Source organism: Limulus polyphemus, unplaced genomic scaffold (assembly GCF_000517525.1).
Source record: "Limulus polyphemus unplaced genomic scaffold, Limulus_polyphemus-2.1.2 Scaffold1858, whole genome shotgun sequence".
Classification (NCBI taxonomy): domain Eukaryota; kingdom Metazoa; phylum Arthropoda; class Merostomata; order Xiphosura; family Limulidae; genus Limulus; species Limulus polyphemus.
This window is the reverse complement of record NW_013667468.1, coordinates 17,845-37,081: the sequence shown is the minus strand read 5'-3', so window position 1 is coordinate 37,081 and position 19,237 is coordinate 17,845. Positions and strand designations below refer to the sequence as shown.

The 19,237-nt window shown below is 31.5% G+C and overlaps 1 protein-coding gene across 2 annotated transcripts in view; it reads right to left on the bottom strand.

The window, feature by feature from the left end:
- Positions 1-19,237, bottom strand: part of LOC106465175 (myotubularin-related protein 10-A-like) — a 73,154-nt gene that overhangs the window by 42,543 nt on the left and 11,374 nt on the right. For both annotated transcript variants that reach the window (XM_022393015.1, XM_013925380.2), the window contains exons 2-6: positions 17,347-17,538; positions 8,569-8,635; positions 6,432-6,511; positions 5,096-5,152; positions 3,278-3,356 (exon numbers count right to left, since the gene is read on the bottom strand). In XM_022393015.1, the coding sequence (XP_022248723.1) occupies positions 3,278-3,356; positions 5,096-5,152; positions 6,432-6,511; positions 8,569-8,635; positions 17,347-17,538 (475 nt within the window). The remainder of the gene's footprint in view (positions 1-3,277; positions 3,357-5,095; positions 5,153-6,431; positions 6,512-8,568; positions 8,636-17,346; positions 17,539-19,237) is intronic.

The window sequence follows — 19,237 nt, the reverse complement described above, 5'->3', positions numbered from 1 at the left end:
AGTTGGTGGAATGAACCCGAAATCTGTTCAACGGATTCTCCACAGATTGGGTTATCATTGCAGAGCAGCTAGAAGGAAGCCCTTATTAAGACCTGCCAACATAGTCAGACGAAAGAAGTTGGCAAGTGATATGATAACCAAGCCTCTGGACTTTTGGAAGACCATATTGTTCTCAGACTAATCAAGATTCGCTCAATTTTCGGACAGTGAAAGGATATGGGGTCTGGAGAATGCCTCACCAAGAGTTTTGGCTCAACAGATTGCAGCCAACTGTGAAGCATGGTGGTTTTCAGCATGATGGTTTGGGGAGCTGTTTGGGTTGGTGGGAGATCGAGCTTAGTGGAGTGCGTTGGTAACATAAATTTTGCGAAATACGTCGAAATATTGGAGGAAGGACTCTTGCCACTTTATTCCTCAGGTTTCGTGGACAAGAACACAACGTTGTTCCAGGAAGATGGAGCGCCGTGTCACACTGCTAGAAACACCCAAAAGTGGCAGGAAGAAAATGGTATCCAGAAGTTGCCCTGGCTGAGCCAATCTCCTGACATGAACCGCATCGAAAACCTCTGGGCCATACTCGACAGGCAAGTCAAGAAACAACCAAAAAACCAACTTTGAAGAGCGATCTATTCCAAGTTTTGAAGCAAGAGTGGGCGAAAATCCCACAATCTAAAATTGACAAGATGATTCTCATGATGCCCCAAAGGATCAACGAACTCCACGAAGCGAAAGGAAGATCTACTAGATATTAATTAAATTATAAATATATCAATTCATGTGAATATGACGGAAAACTGTCAAATTTCATTTGAGTAATCTATAAAACCTCCTAAACAAATATCTAATATTTTCTTTCTGTAAAACTTTATATTTTATTGGTAATTTTCTTTACCCTAACTCTACAAGCATTCAGTGAATTTGATTGACCTTTCGGAATTTCCTTAAATTTCATCATCAGCATTAGTATCTAACATGTTGATGGCCTTAATAACTCTGGCAGTCAACAGGCCTAAAGCCTAAATAACCAGCTCGTAGCATCGAAAAGCAGCCTAATGATTCAATAGGGTTGATAGTATAAAAATTACCCCCCCCCCCCAAAAAAAAAATTTTTTTAATGCACATTCACACATTGTCTTGATACTGGTGCACCTGAAAAATATTTATTCTGCACATGGATTGAAAAATTACAGGGAACATTGCACTCCACCCAATCCTCTGTGCTTGTTGTAGCTGTAAAGCTACCTATATTGGTGAAACTACCCATCACCTACAGATACGTGCACAGGAGCACACAATAAGCTAAGTAATCTACTGGAGTCTTTTATCTGATTGCACAGTGAGAATAACAACCACCCCATACTTCTAGAAAACTTTTAAAATTCTCGACTCCGGAACCACAGATTATAAACTCTTTATTAAAGAAAGCCTCTCCATTTTCAGTGATTGCCCAACACTAAATAATAACATGAACTCCTCCCTGTTGTCATTAATGTAATCAATTCCAGATTTTCTGTGTTTTAATTTTATATTTATTATTATTTTAAAGATACAGTGTTGATATTCATATTTAAGTCTTTCTCTATAATGGTTTCTCTTAACAATGTTATTTATTAAACATATTTATGCCTCATGTTTTATCGTACATTCCATTATATTGTTGCCGTTTAAACCTGTTCTTTCTAAACTTCTGACTGAATATGAAAACTCACTCAATGATAATGTTGTTCTTTGTAGTTTGAAAATTTTGAACTAATTTGTTTTAGATATTAACACTGATGACAGAAATTCCAAAATTTCTGTATTAAAGATGTTTTTGGCATTACCCTGTTTTTAATATTTATTATAAAACCTATTTTTCTTTCTAGAATGACTACAAATTGTAACAGGAAACTACAATTCTTTATCCTAAATAGGTTAAAGCTTGTAACAGTACACACCTGTTTCTAATTATGTTTTATTGGTTTATTGCCCTTTGAACTGTGACTAACTAATAATCCCACTATACAAGTTGTAAGTTGCTCAGCAAATGTTTAATTCATGATACCGTATCAAATTACATAATGCATGAGCTAGTCATGAGCATATCCTGTGAAGAATTTTTATTATGTTTCTTTATCTTACCTAAACTAACCTAATAAGTTTCTAATTTTAACATTTTAGTTACTTTTATGAGAATAAATAAAGAATACACATTAAAAACAAGAAATATAGTATCTGTGTCTTTTTTTTTGCTGTCGACTGTCAATGAAATTTAAGCCTATTTATTTTTATACTAATGGTACTACTACATAATGCACCTAAAAGTGCAGAATAATAACACACCAAAAGCAAACAATGTCCTATAATTATAATAATTTTTATGGCTTTCTAACTAGGCAATAAGAGACTTAAACATTCAGCTAAGCTCGTTGATGTGATTCCTATGAGAACAAAGTTGAAACTGGAGGACAAAATAGACAATGCCCTGTACAGAAAACAACACAGTATAATACATCATTTGATAGAGTAAAATTTTGGCTTTCTACTGGCTATAAATAATAGAGTATAAAATATCAGAGAGAACTATTAACAATTTGTGAAAGAGAGGATGTAACAGGTGGGCATGCCAAGTGGGTCTGATTTTCTAGTTTATGGCTCCATAAACAAATTAGATTGAAGGCTATAAAAATTATGCTTTACATGGGTAATAACTATATTATAATGAGTAATTTACATTAACTTCCATACTTTTCAGAGGGGTGGTAAATAAATTAAAGAGGAAAGACCTAGACAATAGATGTCACAATTCTCATTCTAGGAAAGGTTGAGGATTTTTTAAATATTTCATTAGGAAATTAAGAACTTAAAATTTATATAATATTAAAATTTTATTTATTAACTATAATTTGATGCCATGTTTATTTATATATCATGATAATAAAGTAGTTTAATTAAAATTTAAATGTAACTCTCGAAAAATGTTGTCAAATGTGCACTTTGATCTACCAGTAGTGGAAGGGTTAAAAACAGTTATAATAATTTTGTATTATCATAAAAGCTGTGTTTTAATTGTGTATTGACATTAGCAAGGTCATTTTATTAAACTCCCCAATATTTTTCTTTATTTATAAAAGCATTTCAAAATCCTTATTGATTATCAGAATTTTCTTTAAAAACTAAAAAACATAACAAAAATATGATTTATACAATTATTATTATATTTTGACCAAAAGTAAGCTGACTATACAAATAAGAATTGAATTTATATAAAATAGATATATAAAAATATTAATAATACCTTGAAATCCTACATAATCAAATGCAAACAGCAGTTGTACTTGTCCTGGAGAAGAATGATAAAGGATTGTATTCAACAGCTGTAAAGAAATTGATATATATTTACACTATAATTTTTTTTATCTTTAATAAACAACAAATCAGATAAGTAGGCATAAAACTAAATAAATAATGCTTTTGATGGTTGGAGATATCAAAGTGCAATGAGCAACAACAGAATTAAACAAAATGTACAGTATGAGCCACTGGGAAAGTTGTCCAACATACAAAACTTTGGGTGCTCAATAGCAAGTATAAGTTACATTTTTATTTTTGAGTAAATAATTCTTTTAGAACACTAATAGTGACATTAAACAGAATTCAATCAGTAAGTAGCTAAAAGATGAAGTAATAGCTAGTGGTACTTCAACAAGCAGGTAATAAATATCAACCACACCAGCAACAGTTTCTCAAATATAAAATCTATATTCTATTGAAAAAACAATATACAGGAATCCCTATATACAAAGCACAAAAATCTGTGTGTCTGTCTGTCCATTATCTAACTACTCCTTCGTCGCTGGGCCAATCTCAACCAAAGTTTGTGAGATAATAGTTTGGAACAAGTAGTATGTTAATGGGGGGTTCACAACCCTCCACCCTTGTTATTGATATTATTGAGCATTTATTATCTTTGACATATATTAACTTTAACTACATTTGTAGATGGCACCATTTTCTTACACCAAACAAAAAAAACCTTATTACATTTATTAAAACACAACATACACACAATGTGGGGAGAAGCCACACAAACGTCTTATCTATCTCAGAGAGTGCGCTAGCACTCTCTATGGAGGAATGCAATGAAAAAAATGGCCGCCACTATTGTAATACTACATAAACTCAGCTGAAGTTTCTACTCCAACAGCCACCACAAGGTAGACATGAAAAGACATTTCTTGAGTTATACCTACATCTTACTTTGACTTGTGGCCTTTCAACTTTGGCCAGTAAGACACTTTTGTGGCCAATGACTGTCAATTAATTACTTATGTGAAACACTGTGAAAGGATATTAAGTGGTGTGTGTTGAAAGCGGGTAACAAAAAGCACCCTTACTGCCACTACTTTGGCAGCTACCTTATCCTACAAATCATCCTGACCATTGCACAGTGTATACCATGTTTTAAATAAATACATACTGAATTATTAAAGCTTATACAAAACTGTAATATGTTATGTCATAAATAAATTGTATGAAAGTTTGGATTTTTGTGTTATTTATCATAGCATCCACCCCCACATTTTTTTTACTTCATAACCCAGACAAAAGATTGGTACCCCAGTTTGTTGTATAAAATATTTTTCAGTAAACCTAGTGAGCATATAAAATTTATATTCCATACATGAATTGTTATATACATGCTAGAAAACATCAGAACTAAAGTCGTAAGAGAATCTGAAGTGAAGTAAATAATAAAAAACTCAGGAAATAGCTTTGGTAATTTTTTGTAACATAAAGGAAGTACACTATCATAATTCAAATTTGTTTCATCAACATTTTACTTACAAATCTCTATGTAAGACTCAATTTTTATCATTTGTAAAAAAAAAGTTTTTTATGATTATGATATACATATCACAACCATAGACTATTAAAATTTGTTTTTGCAAATTAGTGGAAAGACTGAAAGATTATGAAATTAAATTATTTTCACACATGTACCTTCAATAAACTGTCAAATTCATATATTTTTTTAAATTTAAGTCCTCCCAGGTAAAAGCCTAGTAAGTATCAATATTAACACAAAATATTTGTTTAGAAATGAAAAACTTACATCTTTGGAATCACATTGAGAGCAGAACTTGAAACTGAATGTATATATTCTTAGATCCTAGAAATAGATGAAAGAAAAACTGCCAGTTTTTCACAAGAGTTAATGTAAATAAATAATGTACACTTACAAACTTTTCATACTTGCTCATATATTTTTTAAGTTGATTTTAAAAGCTTTATATATAAAAAAAATATTAAACATACAGCATTTTACTGTTAACTGAGCATTAGCAGCTATGAACAAATAAAGTGAAGGGCATTTAATAGATCCACAAAGTAACCAATCAATACAAAGATTATTCTAGTTGATGACATAATTACATGTATTTTGCATTTATAATGGAAATGCTTTAATGCACAGTTAACACTAAGTTAAGAATGAAAAAACCAGTCAACTTATATATTCACTTTAATTGAAGCATTACACACTTATAAAAACTTGATCTCTTACCTCAATATAGTATTATACTGTACGTAAAATGTACAACATCGAAAGACCAGTGGAGTAAATATTCTTTATATTCATCCCATATACCGACCAAAACTTATGACGTGTTCAAACAAAACCAGTCAACTTATATATTTACCTTAATTGAAGCTTTACACATTTTATTTTATCACTGTAATTTTTTTATATAATGATCCTACAACTTATAAAAACTTGACTTCTTACTTCAATATAGTATTATACTGTAGATAACAATGTACAACATCGAACGACCTGTAGAGTAAATACTTTTTATATTCATCCCATATACGTATCCAAACTTGTGACGTGTTCAAACAAAACCAGTCAAGTTTTTATTTTATTTATTAATGTATGCATCTCTGTCATTACATTTCCTCGTGTGGCAAAAAAGGGAATCCAGTAAGACTGACTTCCAATGAGAGATTAAAAATTTACTTTTTAAAGCATTTCAAAATATATATATATAAAAGATGTCAAAAGAAGAAATGTATTCAGCAATGTATTTTAAAACTACAAAAAAGAAACTTACTTAAAAATGCACTTTTAACATTTCAAAGAAAATTGTTTAAAATGTATTTGAACATCTCACTAAAAAAAGACTTGCTTTATAATATACTTCAAAACCTCAGACAAGATATTAGAAAGTTCCTTACAACCTTACAGTTCATAAAAGCCTTACATAAGAAACATATTAAACAATGTATTTTAACATCCTACAGAAGGAAAAATTATACTTTACAGTTACAATAAAAAACTTACTTCAAATGAAATTTCATCCAATAAAAATGATTAAGTCATTAAATTATCTCTACCAAAATGGATATAAAAATTACATTTTTCTGACTTAATAATCAAACTCCAAACTTACTTTACAGTGTATTTCAACAGCCTTCAGATCCCCAGATATATTCATTGATGAAGTAAGTTTCTTCCTTCGTCCATTTATGACTAATATCAGAAAAGAAACACTTAAAACTCAAATACTTTTTATATAACAATGACAATTTAAAGCAATTAACTTTATTTATTATCATAAAAAATGCCCAAGATGTTACAATACTTTTTAGTACCTAAAATAAATGAATGCATTACATGTATGTTATGCGAGTCACGAAAAAATTCAACATTAAAATACTTTTAAAAGATTAATAACTAATTGAATTAAGCAACTAATTGCTTAATCAAAATTATAATTTAGTTGATTAATTGATATTAGTGTTCCCCATTATTAATGTTTAATTATTCCAATTATCTAAGTAATTGAAACACTGCCATCAAACTTGCTTGCTTGCCCTGTCTTTGTTATGGCAAAGCTACTAATGGTATCTGCCACTGCCAACCTTTTCTTTCATTCATATGTAGTTGTTGTTGACCTGCTGAATAGATGGAAGTCAATGCATAGCAGCACCCACTCCCAACTTTTTTTGTTTCCTATACATATCATGGTTTGAGAAATACTGTGTTAATTGATTAATCAAATGCAAGCAATTACTAGGGCAATAGCTTAATCGATTAGCAAATACCACTAACTGCTAAGCTCTACACTTCAAATCTCTCATTATTAATCAAACTTCCTTAATGATTGATATGAAACTAAAATATGTTTTTAAGCAACACCAACAATAAATTATCTTTAAATTCTGAATGTTATGTTTAATTATTGATACTGCTGATGAAAACGATCTAGCTACATGTATCATAATTAAAAAATAAAGTGTAGCTAATTGATTAAAAAGACATGGTTAGCAGGTGCAGTAATAACTCATTGCGAAATTTTATATACGGACAAGTCACTGTTTAAATGGGAAAATGACAACGTTGTTTCAACATACTGATGTGAATTTTCATCACTCCTTGTGACTATTTCAACATATGCTGTATAAAACAAGTAAACAACAATTGTGTAGTGTCAACACGCCATTGATAGTGGATACCAAACTGTCAGCAACTGAAGTATAATCACTAAAAAAAGACAATAATTACAAAACAAGATCAATCATAGAGGTTGCATACCCTCACCCCAAGGCTCCTTTTTGAGATTGCATGCGTTTATATTGTATAATGTCAAATTTCACCTTCAAAAACTCAGAAAATCCTTCTCAGATCCAGAATGATCAATGATCCAGATAATATTTTGTTGTATGATGAGGAATCACAACCTTAATGTGTCAATGAAATTTGGTACAAATCCAATCACACATTACAGAGTTATTAACCCAAAACTGCCCTATCTCCACATTATAAAAAATGTTTCAAATTGATCCAGAATCCGAACCTAGATTTGGATACAGACCAAATTTGGGAGAAATTGTGCCATACTGACTTTCCATCTTGTGTCAAATTTTCAGGTAAATCGGTCCATTAGTTTGAGATATGTGTATGGAAACATACATACTCATGGAGCTGATTGCAATATGCCCCTCTGCTTTACACATCAAAAACAGAAAATCAGCTTGTAACAAAGACTTGGGTTCAGAAACTAGTAATTTTAGGATTTAATTACACAAAAATCAACAATCTGATCTCAGCATTCCAGGATCTATTATCAAATTACACTGCACGATCCAAAAAACAATGAAGAACATATACTGCATATCCCCCATTTTATACATAACACACTGAAACAGTCATGGAACTTGACAAAAATTCACGTTAGTTTGTGGAAAAATTGTCACCGCTTATCCATTTCAACAGCAGGCTGACCATAGTGTATATAAAACTTTTTTTGTCAATATAGCTGTTTGTATATAACAAACTAGTTAAGAGTTGATAATACCACAAAATAATTCATAAAAAAACAGATTTATAATTATTAAAATTCATTGATTTATTAGTTAGGAAGTTATAACAACTCAGAAAAGAAAATAACAAAGAAAACATTTAAGACACTTTCTCCTGATTCATAGTCTAAATGTTTTAATAATTTTTTCACTTCAAACACAATAATACATAGACAGTTGTAACTATTAAATTATACATTATAATTTGAACTTTCATCACCTTACCTTGGTATACAGAGTCAATATTCATTAAACAAACATCATTTTCTTGAAGTAAAAGATTTCGCAAACGCTGAAAAGTAAATCGGATATATGAATAATAACCAAACTAGTTTAGCTGAAAATTCACATACTTACAATTCTTATGAAGTTTTGTTAGTAATATGAATTAATTTAGATCAATAATACCTTTTTATAAAAATTACCACAGCATACCAATCAAACACTCATTTACTAAAAATGTGTCACAGAGGAAGTAAAGATTCACTAGAGCAGTGGTTCCCAAACCCTTTTAGTCTGAGGCTCCCTTGATGTGAATAAAAAAGCTTTGAGATCCCCCAAACCTATAAAAAATACCTTAAAATGTGATTCTAAAATGTTCCTCCCCCACTACTTTAGCATGGTGATTGAAAAACAGTGCCATAGTAAAAACTATAACATCTCCTTTTGACATCCTGTATGATACAATTAATTCAACACAATTCTTTTTTTTTTGGCTTATTGTTTATTTAGAATTAAAATTAATTCAGCATCTTTGTTTTTGGCCCATTTTTTGGCTTCATTGCCCCCACTTTGGGAAACACTGCTCTAAAGCATAAAACACAAAAAGAATGTTTTTTTGTTTTTGATCATAACCTATGGGAAACTGCTTTTCAGAAGTTGACAGTTTGAAAACATATAGTTGCAAACTACATCTACTCTGGGACACCTTCTCAGGACACACAAACCACATGTTGCCTGAAGGAACAAAATCTTACTGACAGTAAGATCTCTTAACAAACACTACCATATACAAAGACATTTTATTCAACAGAGATCCTCTGATTGACCTTAATTATTTGATAGGTACTCTGAGCATGTCTCTTTAAAATGGTGTGAGTAATGTAAGTGTGTAATGCAATGGACCAACCTAACAATCACACTAAGCTAGATAAAAATTATACTTTTACATGCATGCCCAACTGATGTTTTAAAACCTCAACTGTACATACACAAAACATCACCGAACTAACCAATTATGACCCTATTCTTGTACAAGTGAAAATGGTTGTAAATTTATACAAATAAATATTAGAACAGTGTTGGCAATAACCTGTAAAATGTGTTTGTTTCACATTAAATTTAAATCATGCTTTATAATCATGCCTGGGGAAAGCCATTTTGAACGATTTCAGTCTACAGACAGAGAACTTTCACCCATGAAATTACTAATCAGTTCAATAACTTAATCATCAATCAAGCATTGTGACAGACTCACTAATCAGTCAACATCTTTCAGTCTCACCTAACTTGAGTTTTATATTGTTCAGATTGTTTCTTATGCTTTCAACAGAATTTTAGTCATTAAGCCATGCACTCACCCTGTGACATCAAACTTACCTCTAGGCAAACAATAATACAAAGGCCTAAACTTATAGAAAGGAAAAAAAATAGCCTATAATGCTGCCCCCTCCTTGGACTGTAAAGTCCTGAGAACAGTCCTAATACTAAAAAAAACACTGGTAACCAAACTTAAACTTCCACAATTAACAACAGAGCAACACTTGATAATTCACAAGATATTCATAAATACTGATAAAATAAATCAAACCATTAATCAAATGTATCATACAAAGTGCAATAAAAATGTGAAGAAATAAATTTTCCATGGTTTACAGAGACTAATGGGAAAATAATTTCAGGATGTTCCAGGACCAAACTACAACCTTTAAGGACCTAATTTACTAATTTCAATATAATGTGAACTTAGCAAAATTAAGTAACTAAGGTTTCATTATATCTTATAACAAAATGAAGCAATAGCTGTATAAAATGTTTTAACAAGAACATCACCAACTGAACTACCAAAAAACACTTAGAGAAGACACAAACAAAAAAAGACATTAAATAAAATTCCAAATGACTGCTCAGTTCTAAACCAAACATTAACAGATTCTTCACCATTTACATTCCCTTAAGTATACTTCAACTTTAGTTGAACAATAAATAATAAAGCTGTGCATCTTTCTCCTAAACACTGGGCTTTGGCCACATCTAATAACTTTTCTGATGTGTGATCAAAACCAAATAAAATTTACTGAACATATTATTTAAGCTTTTCAATAGGACATCAACTCAACTTGTACATGACTGGATGATGATCATACATCATGACACTTCACCATGCCAAGTTTGAGATCACTCTCATATTGTTGTACACATTAACTAAAAACTGGAAGCCATGTTAGAAATATAACATTAACCTGTCAGTTTTATTGTAAAATAAAACACACCTACACTTATACTGTAATTAAAACAATAACTGTCCTGAATAATTTCATTTGTTGTCAAAGGTGCTGTCTGTGTATTAGTCATCACAGGGTATGATGGTTACAAGTAAAATCATGAACCAGTTTTAAGAATTTTATTCATTTCTGATATAACTGTAACAATTAATACAAACAGGCAAAATAATGTCAACATACATCACAATCCTATATTTACAGTCTTGAATGTCCCTTAAAAGCAGAAGATTGTTGCACATATATTTAGTAATGAGGCTCAAAATATCCCAACCAAGGTCAATTATTGTATATATATATATAATGGGAACCTAATCAGGTATAAGGTCACAAGCTGTCTTCAATAATACTTTAATAGCAAATATTTGACTATTTTGTACATGGTAATTAGGTTTATGAGACATATTTTATTACATTGCTGCTTTTTGGGTTTGCATCTCTCTCCAACTCTCTTTTTTTATTAATAAATTTTAGGCAATAACTGATAAAGAACTTAGCCAAAAAATGTTTACTTTTTCATGTGATCATTCTAAAGACAGAATTACAAAAAGTCTGAAACGTTCATGTTCTATACCCTTCCGACAATTTTATGATTTTAGATTTCTGCCAATTGATTCTTGAGTTTATTTACTCTACAATATAATTCATGTGACACCTGTTCACTTGCAGGAGGAGGTACATAGTTCACACACAGCCTGTTACTGTTTAGTGTTGCCAAGTCAGTGTATTTTCCATTTTACCCACACAGAAACAATGAAAAGCCAATAGCCAATTCTTGGAATTATGAAGATGGATGCATTTTCTAGACATTGCTAGGTATCAACTCAACCACAGACGAGGTTCCATGTCCTGTCCTTGGAGTTATGAGGCAGAGGACCTCATTAAGATTAAAATCAGGATATACGGTGTTACTCATTTATTTACATAAATTGATATACTAAATGAAAGAAAGGTTAAAAACAATGGTCTGCACATCATGAAGCACACCCGTTTCTTTATGGCCCAAACATTAGCAAACAGTCAATAACAGCATCCTATGCATAGAGCTAATACACACTTTGTGCTTGCCAGAGATGTATGTGGAATTTTCCCGTGAGGTTCTTGGGATGATACGCCATGTGGATCCCTGTTAGTACTGCTCTGTGTATTAGCTCATTGTTTGAGGAGGTAGTGTACATGACAACAGAGTGAGTGGAAATTTGGAATGTCTTATTACTTTCCAATAATGATTTTTTGTGAATTGTTTAAATTGAATGTCACTGTAGGTTGAAAGTGGTAAACAGTTATATAAAATTATTTACAAAATAATTACCATATTGGACAGCTATAGAACATCCCATTTCATAATTTGAGTGTCCCATTATTTATGAATATGTACAAGTCAAAGAAGTTATCTTAAACTTAGTTGTGGCTCAACAAACATGATTGCTGATTTGTTGGATTGCTTCTGAATGAGAAAAAATAAATATTTTGGGTTTTTCGAGTAGGAAGCAAATGGTTGAAAAACAAGAAACACGAATATGGGCAACTGTTACAACCAGTAAAAACTAATAACTTCCTGATTTTAAACAAATGTCAAAAGTAACACAATGTAAGTGCTGAAATTTGAAACACATTCCATGAAAGCATACGTGTCGAGCCAGGAGGAGATAAATCTTAAATAATTTAAATAGCAGAATGTGGATCTTCTTTATCATAATAAATTTAAAGCTATAATTTCTTTTTCTTTTTTTAAGGTTGGAAAGTTGATCATTATGTATGCAATAAAGATATAATTAGAAACATTTTTTAATAAGGCTAATTCAAAAAACTTTTTTCAGTAACTGAATTGAGGATTCCTCTCTTTACGAATGAAAACTTTCAAACGCTGTCGCTTAAAGCAACCTTTGGTTGGAATACTAAATTAGTTTTAGAAAGTGGTTTAGTTCAAAATGTGTAGTGATAGCAAAAGTCTTCAAACTTATGGCTGAAGTGAACGATGAATATGAGCAATGAACCTCAAAAATTTGTTTGTCTCTCACAAGGGTCACATAACATTATGTATCAATCATATATTAGCCACAAGGTCAATCCCCACAATGCAAATGAGTGCAAATCTGTCACCAACAAACAACAGCAGAAATTACAACATAAAGCAGCTGCAGCTACCTACAAAGAAACAAGAAAAGAGTGACTATCACCATGGTTGCTGCTGCCAGAATAAACAGAATAGAAACAACACATCAAAATCTCCACAAGAAGGAAGCACTGTCTTCATCATTAAACAGTTCACAACTGATGATCAGCTCAAGTTAGCAATTGGCTCAATAGTCCAGTAGTGATTGAAGAGGTGTCAACAAACCACGACATTCCAGTAGGTGAAGGCTATGTCATGAACAAGAAAGTGAAAATCCTACAAGATACTGGGTGCAGCAGTTAGAACCAATTTAGCACCTGAAAATCAGATGACAAGCAAGGTACTCCTGTGTGTGCTGATTGATTAGTCAGTGAGAAGTTTTCCATAGCAAGAATACAGGTGGACACTCCACACTATGTGGGAGACTTTGAAGTCACGTGTATGAAAGCACCCATCTGCTACTTGGTGATTGGCAATATACCAGGCAGTAGCAGTTTGGAGGAACCAGACAGAAAGAAGACTGATAAAACATATGCCATCACAACTAAAGCTCAAGTAAAGAAAAGTAAGCAAGACATCAAGCCCCATCAAGTCTCAAAAAGTGACATCCTGAAAGTAGGTCTATGGGAACTGAAGGAAGCACAGAAGAAAGACCCTTCACTGTAAAAACTCTGGGACAATGTCGGGGAGAAAGTGGAGCACAAGACCAAAGGAAGAGGACTACAGAATAGAGGATCAAGATGAAGTACTGTACCAGATCTATCAAAGCAGTTCTACTGGAGAAGCTAAACACATCAAAGACAGTCAAGAGCACTTCTGTGACAAAAAAACTAAGGATCGATGTTTCAAGATTGGACAGAAGGTCTTGGTTATGCTATCTACAGATAACAACAAGCTCATCCTGCAGTGGAAATGACCTTTTGAAGTGCAGGAAGTGGTCAATAGAATGGAATATAAAATGAAAGTGGATAGGAAAACAAAGATCTACCACATCAATCTGTTGAAAAGGTACTTTGAGAGGAAAGGAGACATAACAGGTTCAGCTATTGCACCACAAATGGATGTTGCAGGTGTGGCTGTCATAGACAAAGAACCAGAAGATGGTGATTTTGTCATAGAAGATGAAGACCTACTAGACCTAAGACCACTAGGTGATGATGAGATGCACAAGGGCATCAATGTAAGTGATGAACTGACTGGCAAGCAGAAGAAAGAGCTACTGTGCCAGTAAGCAGATATCTTAACAAATAGATCAGGCAAAACAGACCTTGTGAAACACAATATCAAGACAACAGCCACGGATCTAGTCAAGGTGAAGCCTACCAGATTCCCTATGTGATAACAGACCATCATGTGGACTGCAAATGTTGGTGCTGATTATATGAGGAGACTTTGTGTCTGAACTGAAAACAGTCTTTGTATATAGTGTGAAAAATTATATATTGAATATATTGTTGGATATACATGACTGTTTCATTTCATTTTTAAGTTTGATGTAAACATTATGATTTAGATTGTTTACATAGCATGAGTGTTAAAATAAGTTATTTTTAGAAGCTACAGTTATAGCAAGTTTGCTTACATAACTGTTTACAAATCATTTGTTGTGTAGTTCAATTGTTGTAAATTACTCAAACCTTCTGAATTTTTCTCATTGCTTTAAGTGAGTATTGTTACATCATAACGTCTCGTAGTTTGTAGAAGTTAAGCAAGTTAAATTAGTAAAAGTGAAAAACGTGAAGTTAACAAGCATGATGGTGAATTTAGCCACAAAGTGTGTATACTAGTAACTTTTTAAAGTTTAGTAATCATGAACTGTATTGTAATAACAGAGTAAAAAAGAATAATTCATCTTGTCAATTGGGTTCCAAACTAACTGAACCAGCCTATGTGGATGTTTGACATAAAAAAGGATTATTTAAAAGCTCTGGATACAACTGTGGTAAACGAGAGGATAACATAAATTTATCACTGATTATATTGTAATAACAGATATAGAGGATAATAATTTGTCTTGTCAAAGGGTTTTCCAAAGTAAATGAACCCGCCCGTGTGGACTTTGCCGAAAAGAAGACAATTATTTAAGGCTCTGGATACAACTGTGATAATCAATAGGTGTAATGAAGTTTTGTAAATACGTTTGACTTGTTTTGAATATATTATTTTAAAAACAAGTGGATTGTGTGCTGTCTGTTTATTGTTGAAATTTATCGCCAACAAGTCACAGACACCTACTCTAAAGAATCCTTCCCATCCACATCCATAAAAACCTGAAAATTTTCTGTTACAATCTGCAGTCAATTTAGAAAAAAAAAGGGGTAATATTCATTTTATTTCTATTTTTTAAACTTATACTTTCATTGTTCATTGATAATTTTCCTACAGTTAATATTAGGGCAGAGAAAATTAGAGAGTTTAGCATTAAAAAACTTATTCATTTAGGAGTTCTAGAGGTTATACAAAAGAAATATGAAAGCTATAAGATGAAAATAAATATATTCATTCTTAACATGAAAATCACCTTTCACTCTGACTGACTCAGTAAAGAATGGCTTTGTAAATTCACAGACAAACCTTTAGTAAAAAATACATGGTTTTCGGTATAAGATAGACATGTGGTGTTTATTAAAATCTTGCCAATTTTTGTGAAATTACACTTAGTACATTCAGTTATGGTATATATAGTTTCACAGTTACATGTGGTTACAAGGCTGATAAAATTGGCAGAACATGTATACAGAGAGTTAATGAACATTTCAAATGTGCAGCAAATTGAATTTATTGTTTCCTATGCCATCCATTCACCTTAGATTATTTCAGATTGTGCTTGATATACCCCCTATGGTACCTTCCCATTAGCTGGTAGTTTCTCAGTTGGGCAGTGTTGCTGAACTGGCCTCCTGAAATCTGTAACTTAAAGTAGTGTTAGTTGGAGTAGTTAAGGAAGGTTCTGCAGTTACAAGCAGTAAAACAGAAATGGTAACAGGTGGGTTCTATTCCATTTTGCATTACAAATGGTGTTTGAAACTGTAATTCTTGAGCAGATGCAAAGAAAGATATAACTAAATGATCTTTGTATATGCCAATTCACTCTCTTTTTCCACTTGCTGATGTCCTTTTGCATTTCATTTTACTATATCGAGGTCTTCCTATACTTTAATTCATTTAATTTCTTTTTCTATATTTCATATGAATTGTTCAATCAAACTGATTTTTGTTCATAATTCTTCTGTTAATTCTTTATTCTTATTTTCTGTCTCTTTCATCTTTATCTCTACTTAACTTTCTACAACTTTCTTCCTGATTTTTTTTTTTAATTTTCTCTTTCTTCTTCATCATCTCTCCACTTTTCATACTTTCCAGAAAATCTTCTGCATGTGTCATCATCCTGACATCCAAGCTAAATTTTATCTTATGTTTAACAAATAATACCACTTCTGTTATAATGGTTTCTATTATTGGGTGGGTTCTTTTGAATTATATGGTAAAAAAATAATGAAATGTTAAATCTGCTTTTTATTTCTTAGACTACAATTTCTACACTTATATGGTTTCATTAACTAATGATATACCAACTTGACAAGTTACACCAAACAATCACAATCCATCAAAAATTTCTATTGTCACCAAACTTGGATTTTATATTGTTTGTTTCCTAAAGTTAAGAACCTTCTGTTCATTAAGCCATGTGCTCATTACATGACATCAAAACTCCCTCTAAACAAACAAATGCCTAAATAAAATAAAAAACATGGCCTACAACAATATCATTAGTTCTTTTTTTATTTTTTTCTAATGAAAGGATTTATGATTTACATAGTTTAAGGTTCTTGCAAGTTCCAATTTAGTTTTTCTGGCATTCTTTCACACATTTATACTAACAAAAATACTAGACCTTATTTATGGAAATTAATCTTGTAATTATTCATTTATTACCCATATAAACAAAACATTAACATACATTTTTGGTAATTATAAATAATGATTTTTGTACGGGAATACTTTGGTGAAATCTATCATTTACAACATGAAAAATTTCACTCAAATCAGTGTATTTGAAATGAACTTTCTTATGTAGGAAAGCAATATATTCTGACACCTAATTAAAATTTAACAAAATAGGTTAACAAATGATTTGATAAAGTAGGTTAAATTATTTGATAACACCATGTTCACGTGCAAGTGATTGTATGAGAAATGCACATGAAAAGTTGTTTATGCATACGTGTATGAAAATAAGTTTTTAAAATCAGTGATGTAGAGTGGTAGAGGGTCAGCAAAAGTTAGGTATTACATATTGCAACACGGTGGCATTTATTGCTGTAGTTTTTAAAATTTTCTGTTATAAGTTGTAAGACCTTTTCTGATGAAACACTTTCTACATACCAAGTTGGATGGGTAGTCATCTAATGTAATAAAACTCAGCTTAAAATTGGTACAGCAAAGAGCCCCTGATATTCCAGTTTTATTGTCACTCATATTGTCAAACTTCATGACATTGTTCATACATTTAACAACAACTTCACCAGGAAGAAGTTTTGGTTGAAGAAACAGATTTTCCTCTTTGCTTCCTCCATTCTGAAAGAAATAGAAGACATATACCAGGCATTCACAGACACTCCAATACTAACAATACTATACATGCAACTGTACAGTTAAAAAAAAAAAACAATAATTGCATCTACTTAATCTTATGACAGATAATTCTAGTACATAATAAAAACATTAATTATTCAACATCACAAACTTAGCTTTAACTAGTTAAAATTATGCCCAACAGTAAACACTTCATCCTTAATGTCAGAGGAGCTAAAAAAATTCCAAGCTGTTCTATAATAACTTATTCATTAAATAATATTAAATTTATAAAGTTGAAACCCACTGTTCAATACTTCCAATAAATCTGTTATGGTGTGTGTATATATAGGCACTGTATATATGTATATATATATATATATATGTACAGTGCCTAAATATATCACTCCTCTCAGGAATTTGACAAATTCCACTAAATAATGGCAACTATGTGCTTATGTTAGTCTTTCTATACTAAATACTAGAGGTACATAAACATACCTTTACATCTGATGCACATTCCTGTACAGTCGTTTTAAATATACACTATTCAACCTTAAGCATGCAGTGTACTTGCAAAACTAATGTCTCTATTTTTATTCATTCCAATACAAACTGAATATTTATCTAAAAACTTGAAATTAATTTCACAGTCATACAATAAAAATTCTTAGAATGCACATTTGAAATTATTATATTTTTTTCAAAACCATTTTCTGAAATTTTTAGAAAACTAAATTTCAAAAATAAATAGTTAAGCTTTTCTACTCCAAAATTGGTTAAACACTTAGTTTGAAAATAATGTATGGTACCATTTTCTCACTTTGTACAGTTTTTTCACATAAAAATTTACTGATAAAAAACTAAAATCTTCTGAACTTCACTTTCATTTAAGATATACAAGTAAATTACTGAATTTCAATCACCATTTCAAACACCGTAACATTATGTTTCTTAAATAATAACTTTAGACCCCACAGCATCACGACCTTACAAACATCTTTACATGCAGATCTATTTTATTTTTCATGTTTATATTCAATTCATACATTTGAAAAGTAAAATTTTACAGGTTTACAAAAATATCATATTAGCAAACAAATTAGCTGTTGCTACCTATACTACATGTGTATGTAATGTGTTAAAAAATAAAATCAAAATCACAATTTGAAGAGCTATATTTACACTACGCAAGCTACAAGTTCAGTAGATTTAATCAGTAATTAGCCCATGTTTATACTGTATAAATAAAGGCCCATAAATTTATCCATTCTTTAAGTTAATATATTCAAACATATCCCAAACTAATGTTCAAACTAAATGTACACAAAGAACCCAGAGTGACTAATATCTCAAAATATGTACCACTAGAGAAATGACAGAACACTACTGAGGTCATTTGTACAGTACATAACCACATTTTAGGGCTGATTTTCTTTTGTACCCTAAATGCTCCTCTTGGGGCATGCTAGCATGTTCCTCTGTAACAGGGCTAAAATAAAGCCTCTGTCCAACTTGACTGACAATGTTGTCACCACGTTTTCTATCATAAGATATGGTACTTCTGGAGCACTTAACAGCACAGTGGTAGTGGTTAAATGGGGGGGGGGGGGGGGTCGGGGGGTCTGACGTAACGAACTAAATGACTATCGGTGGGTCGCTTAGTTTGTTAGTGGATGACGAAGGAAGAAGGTAGGTTCGA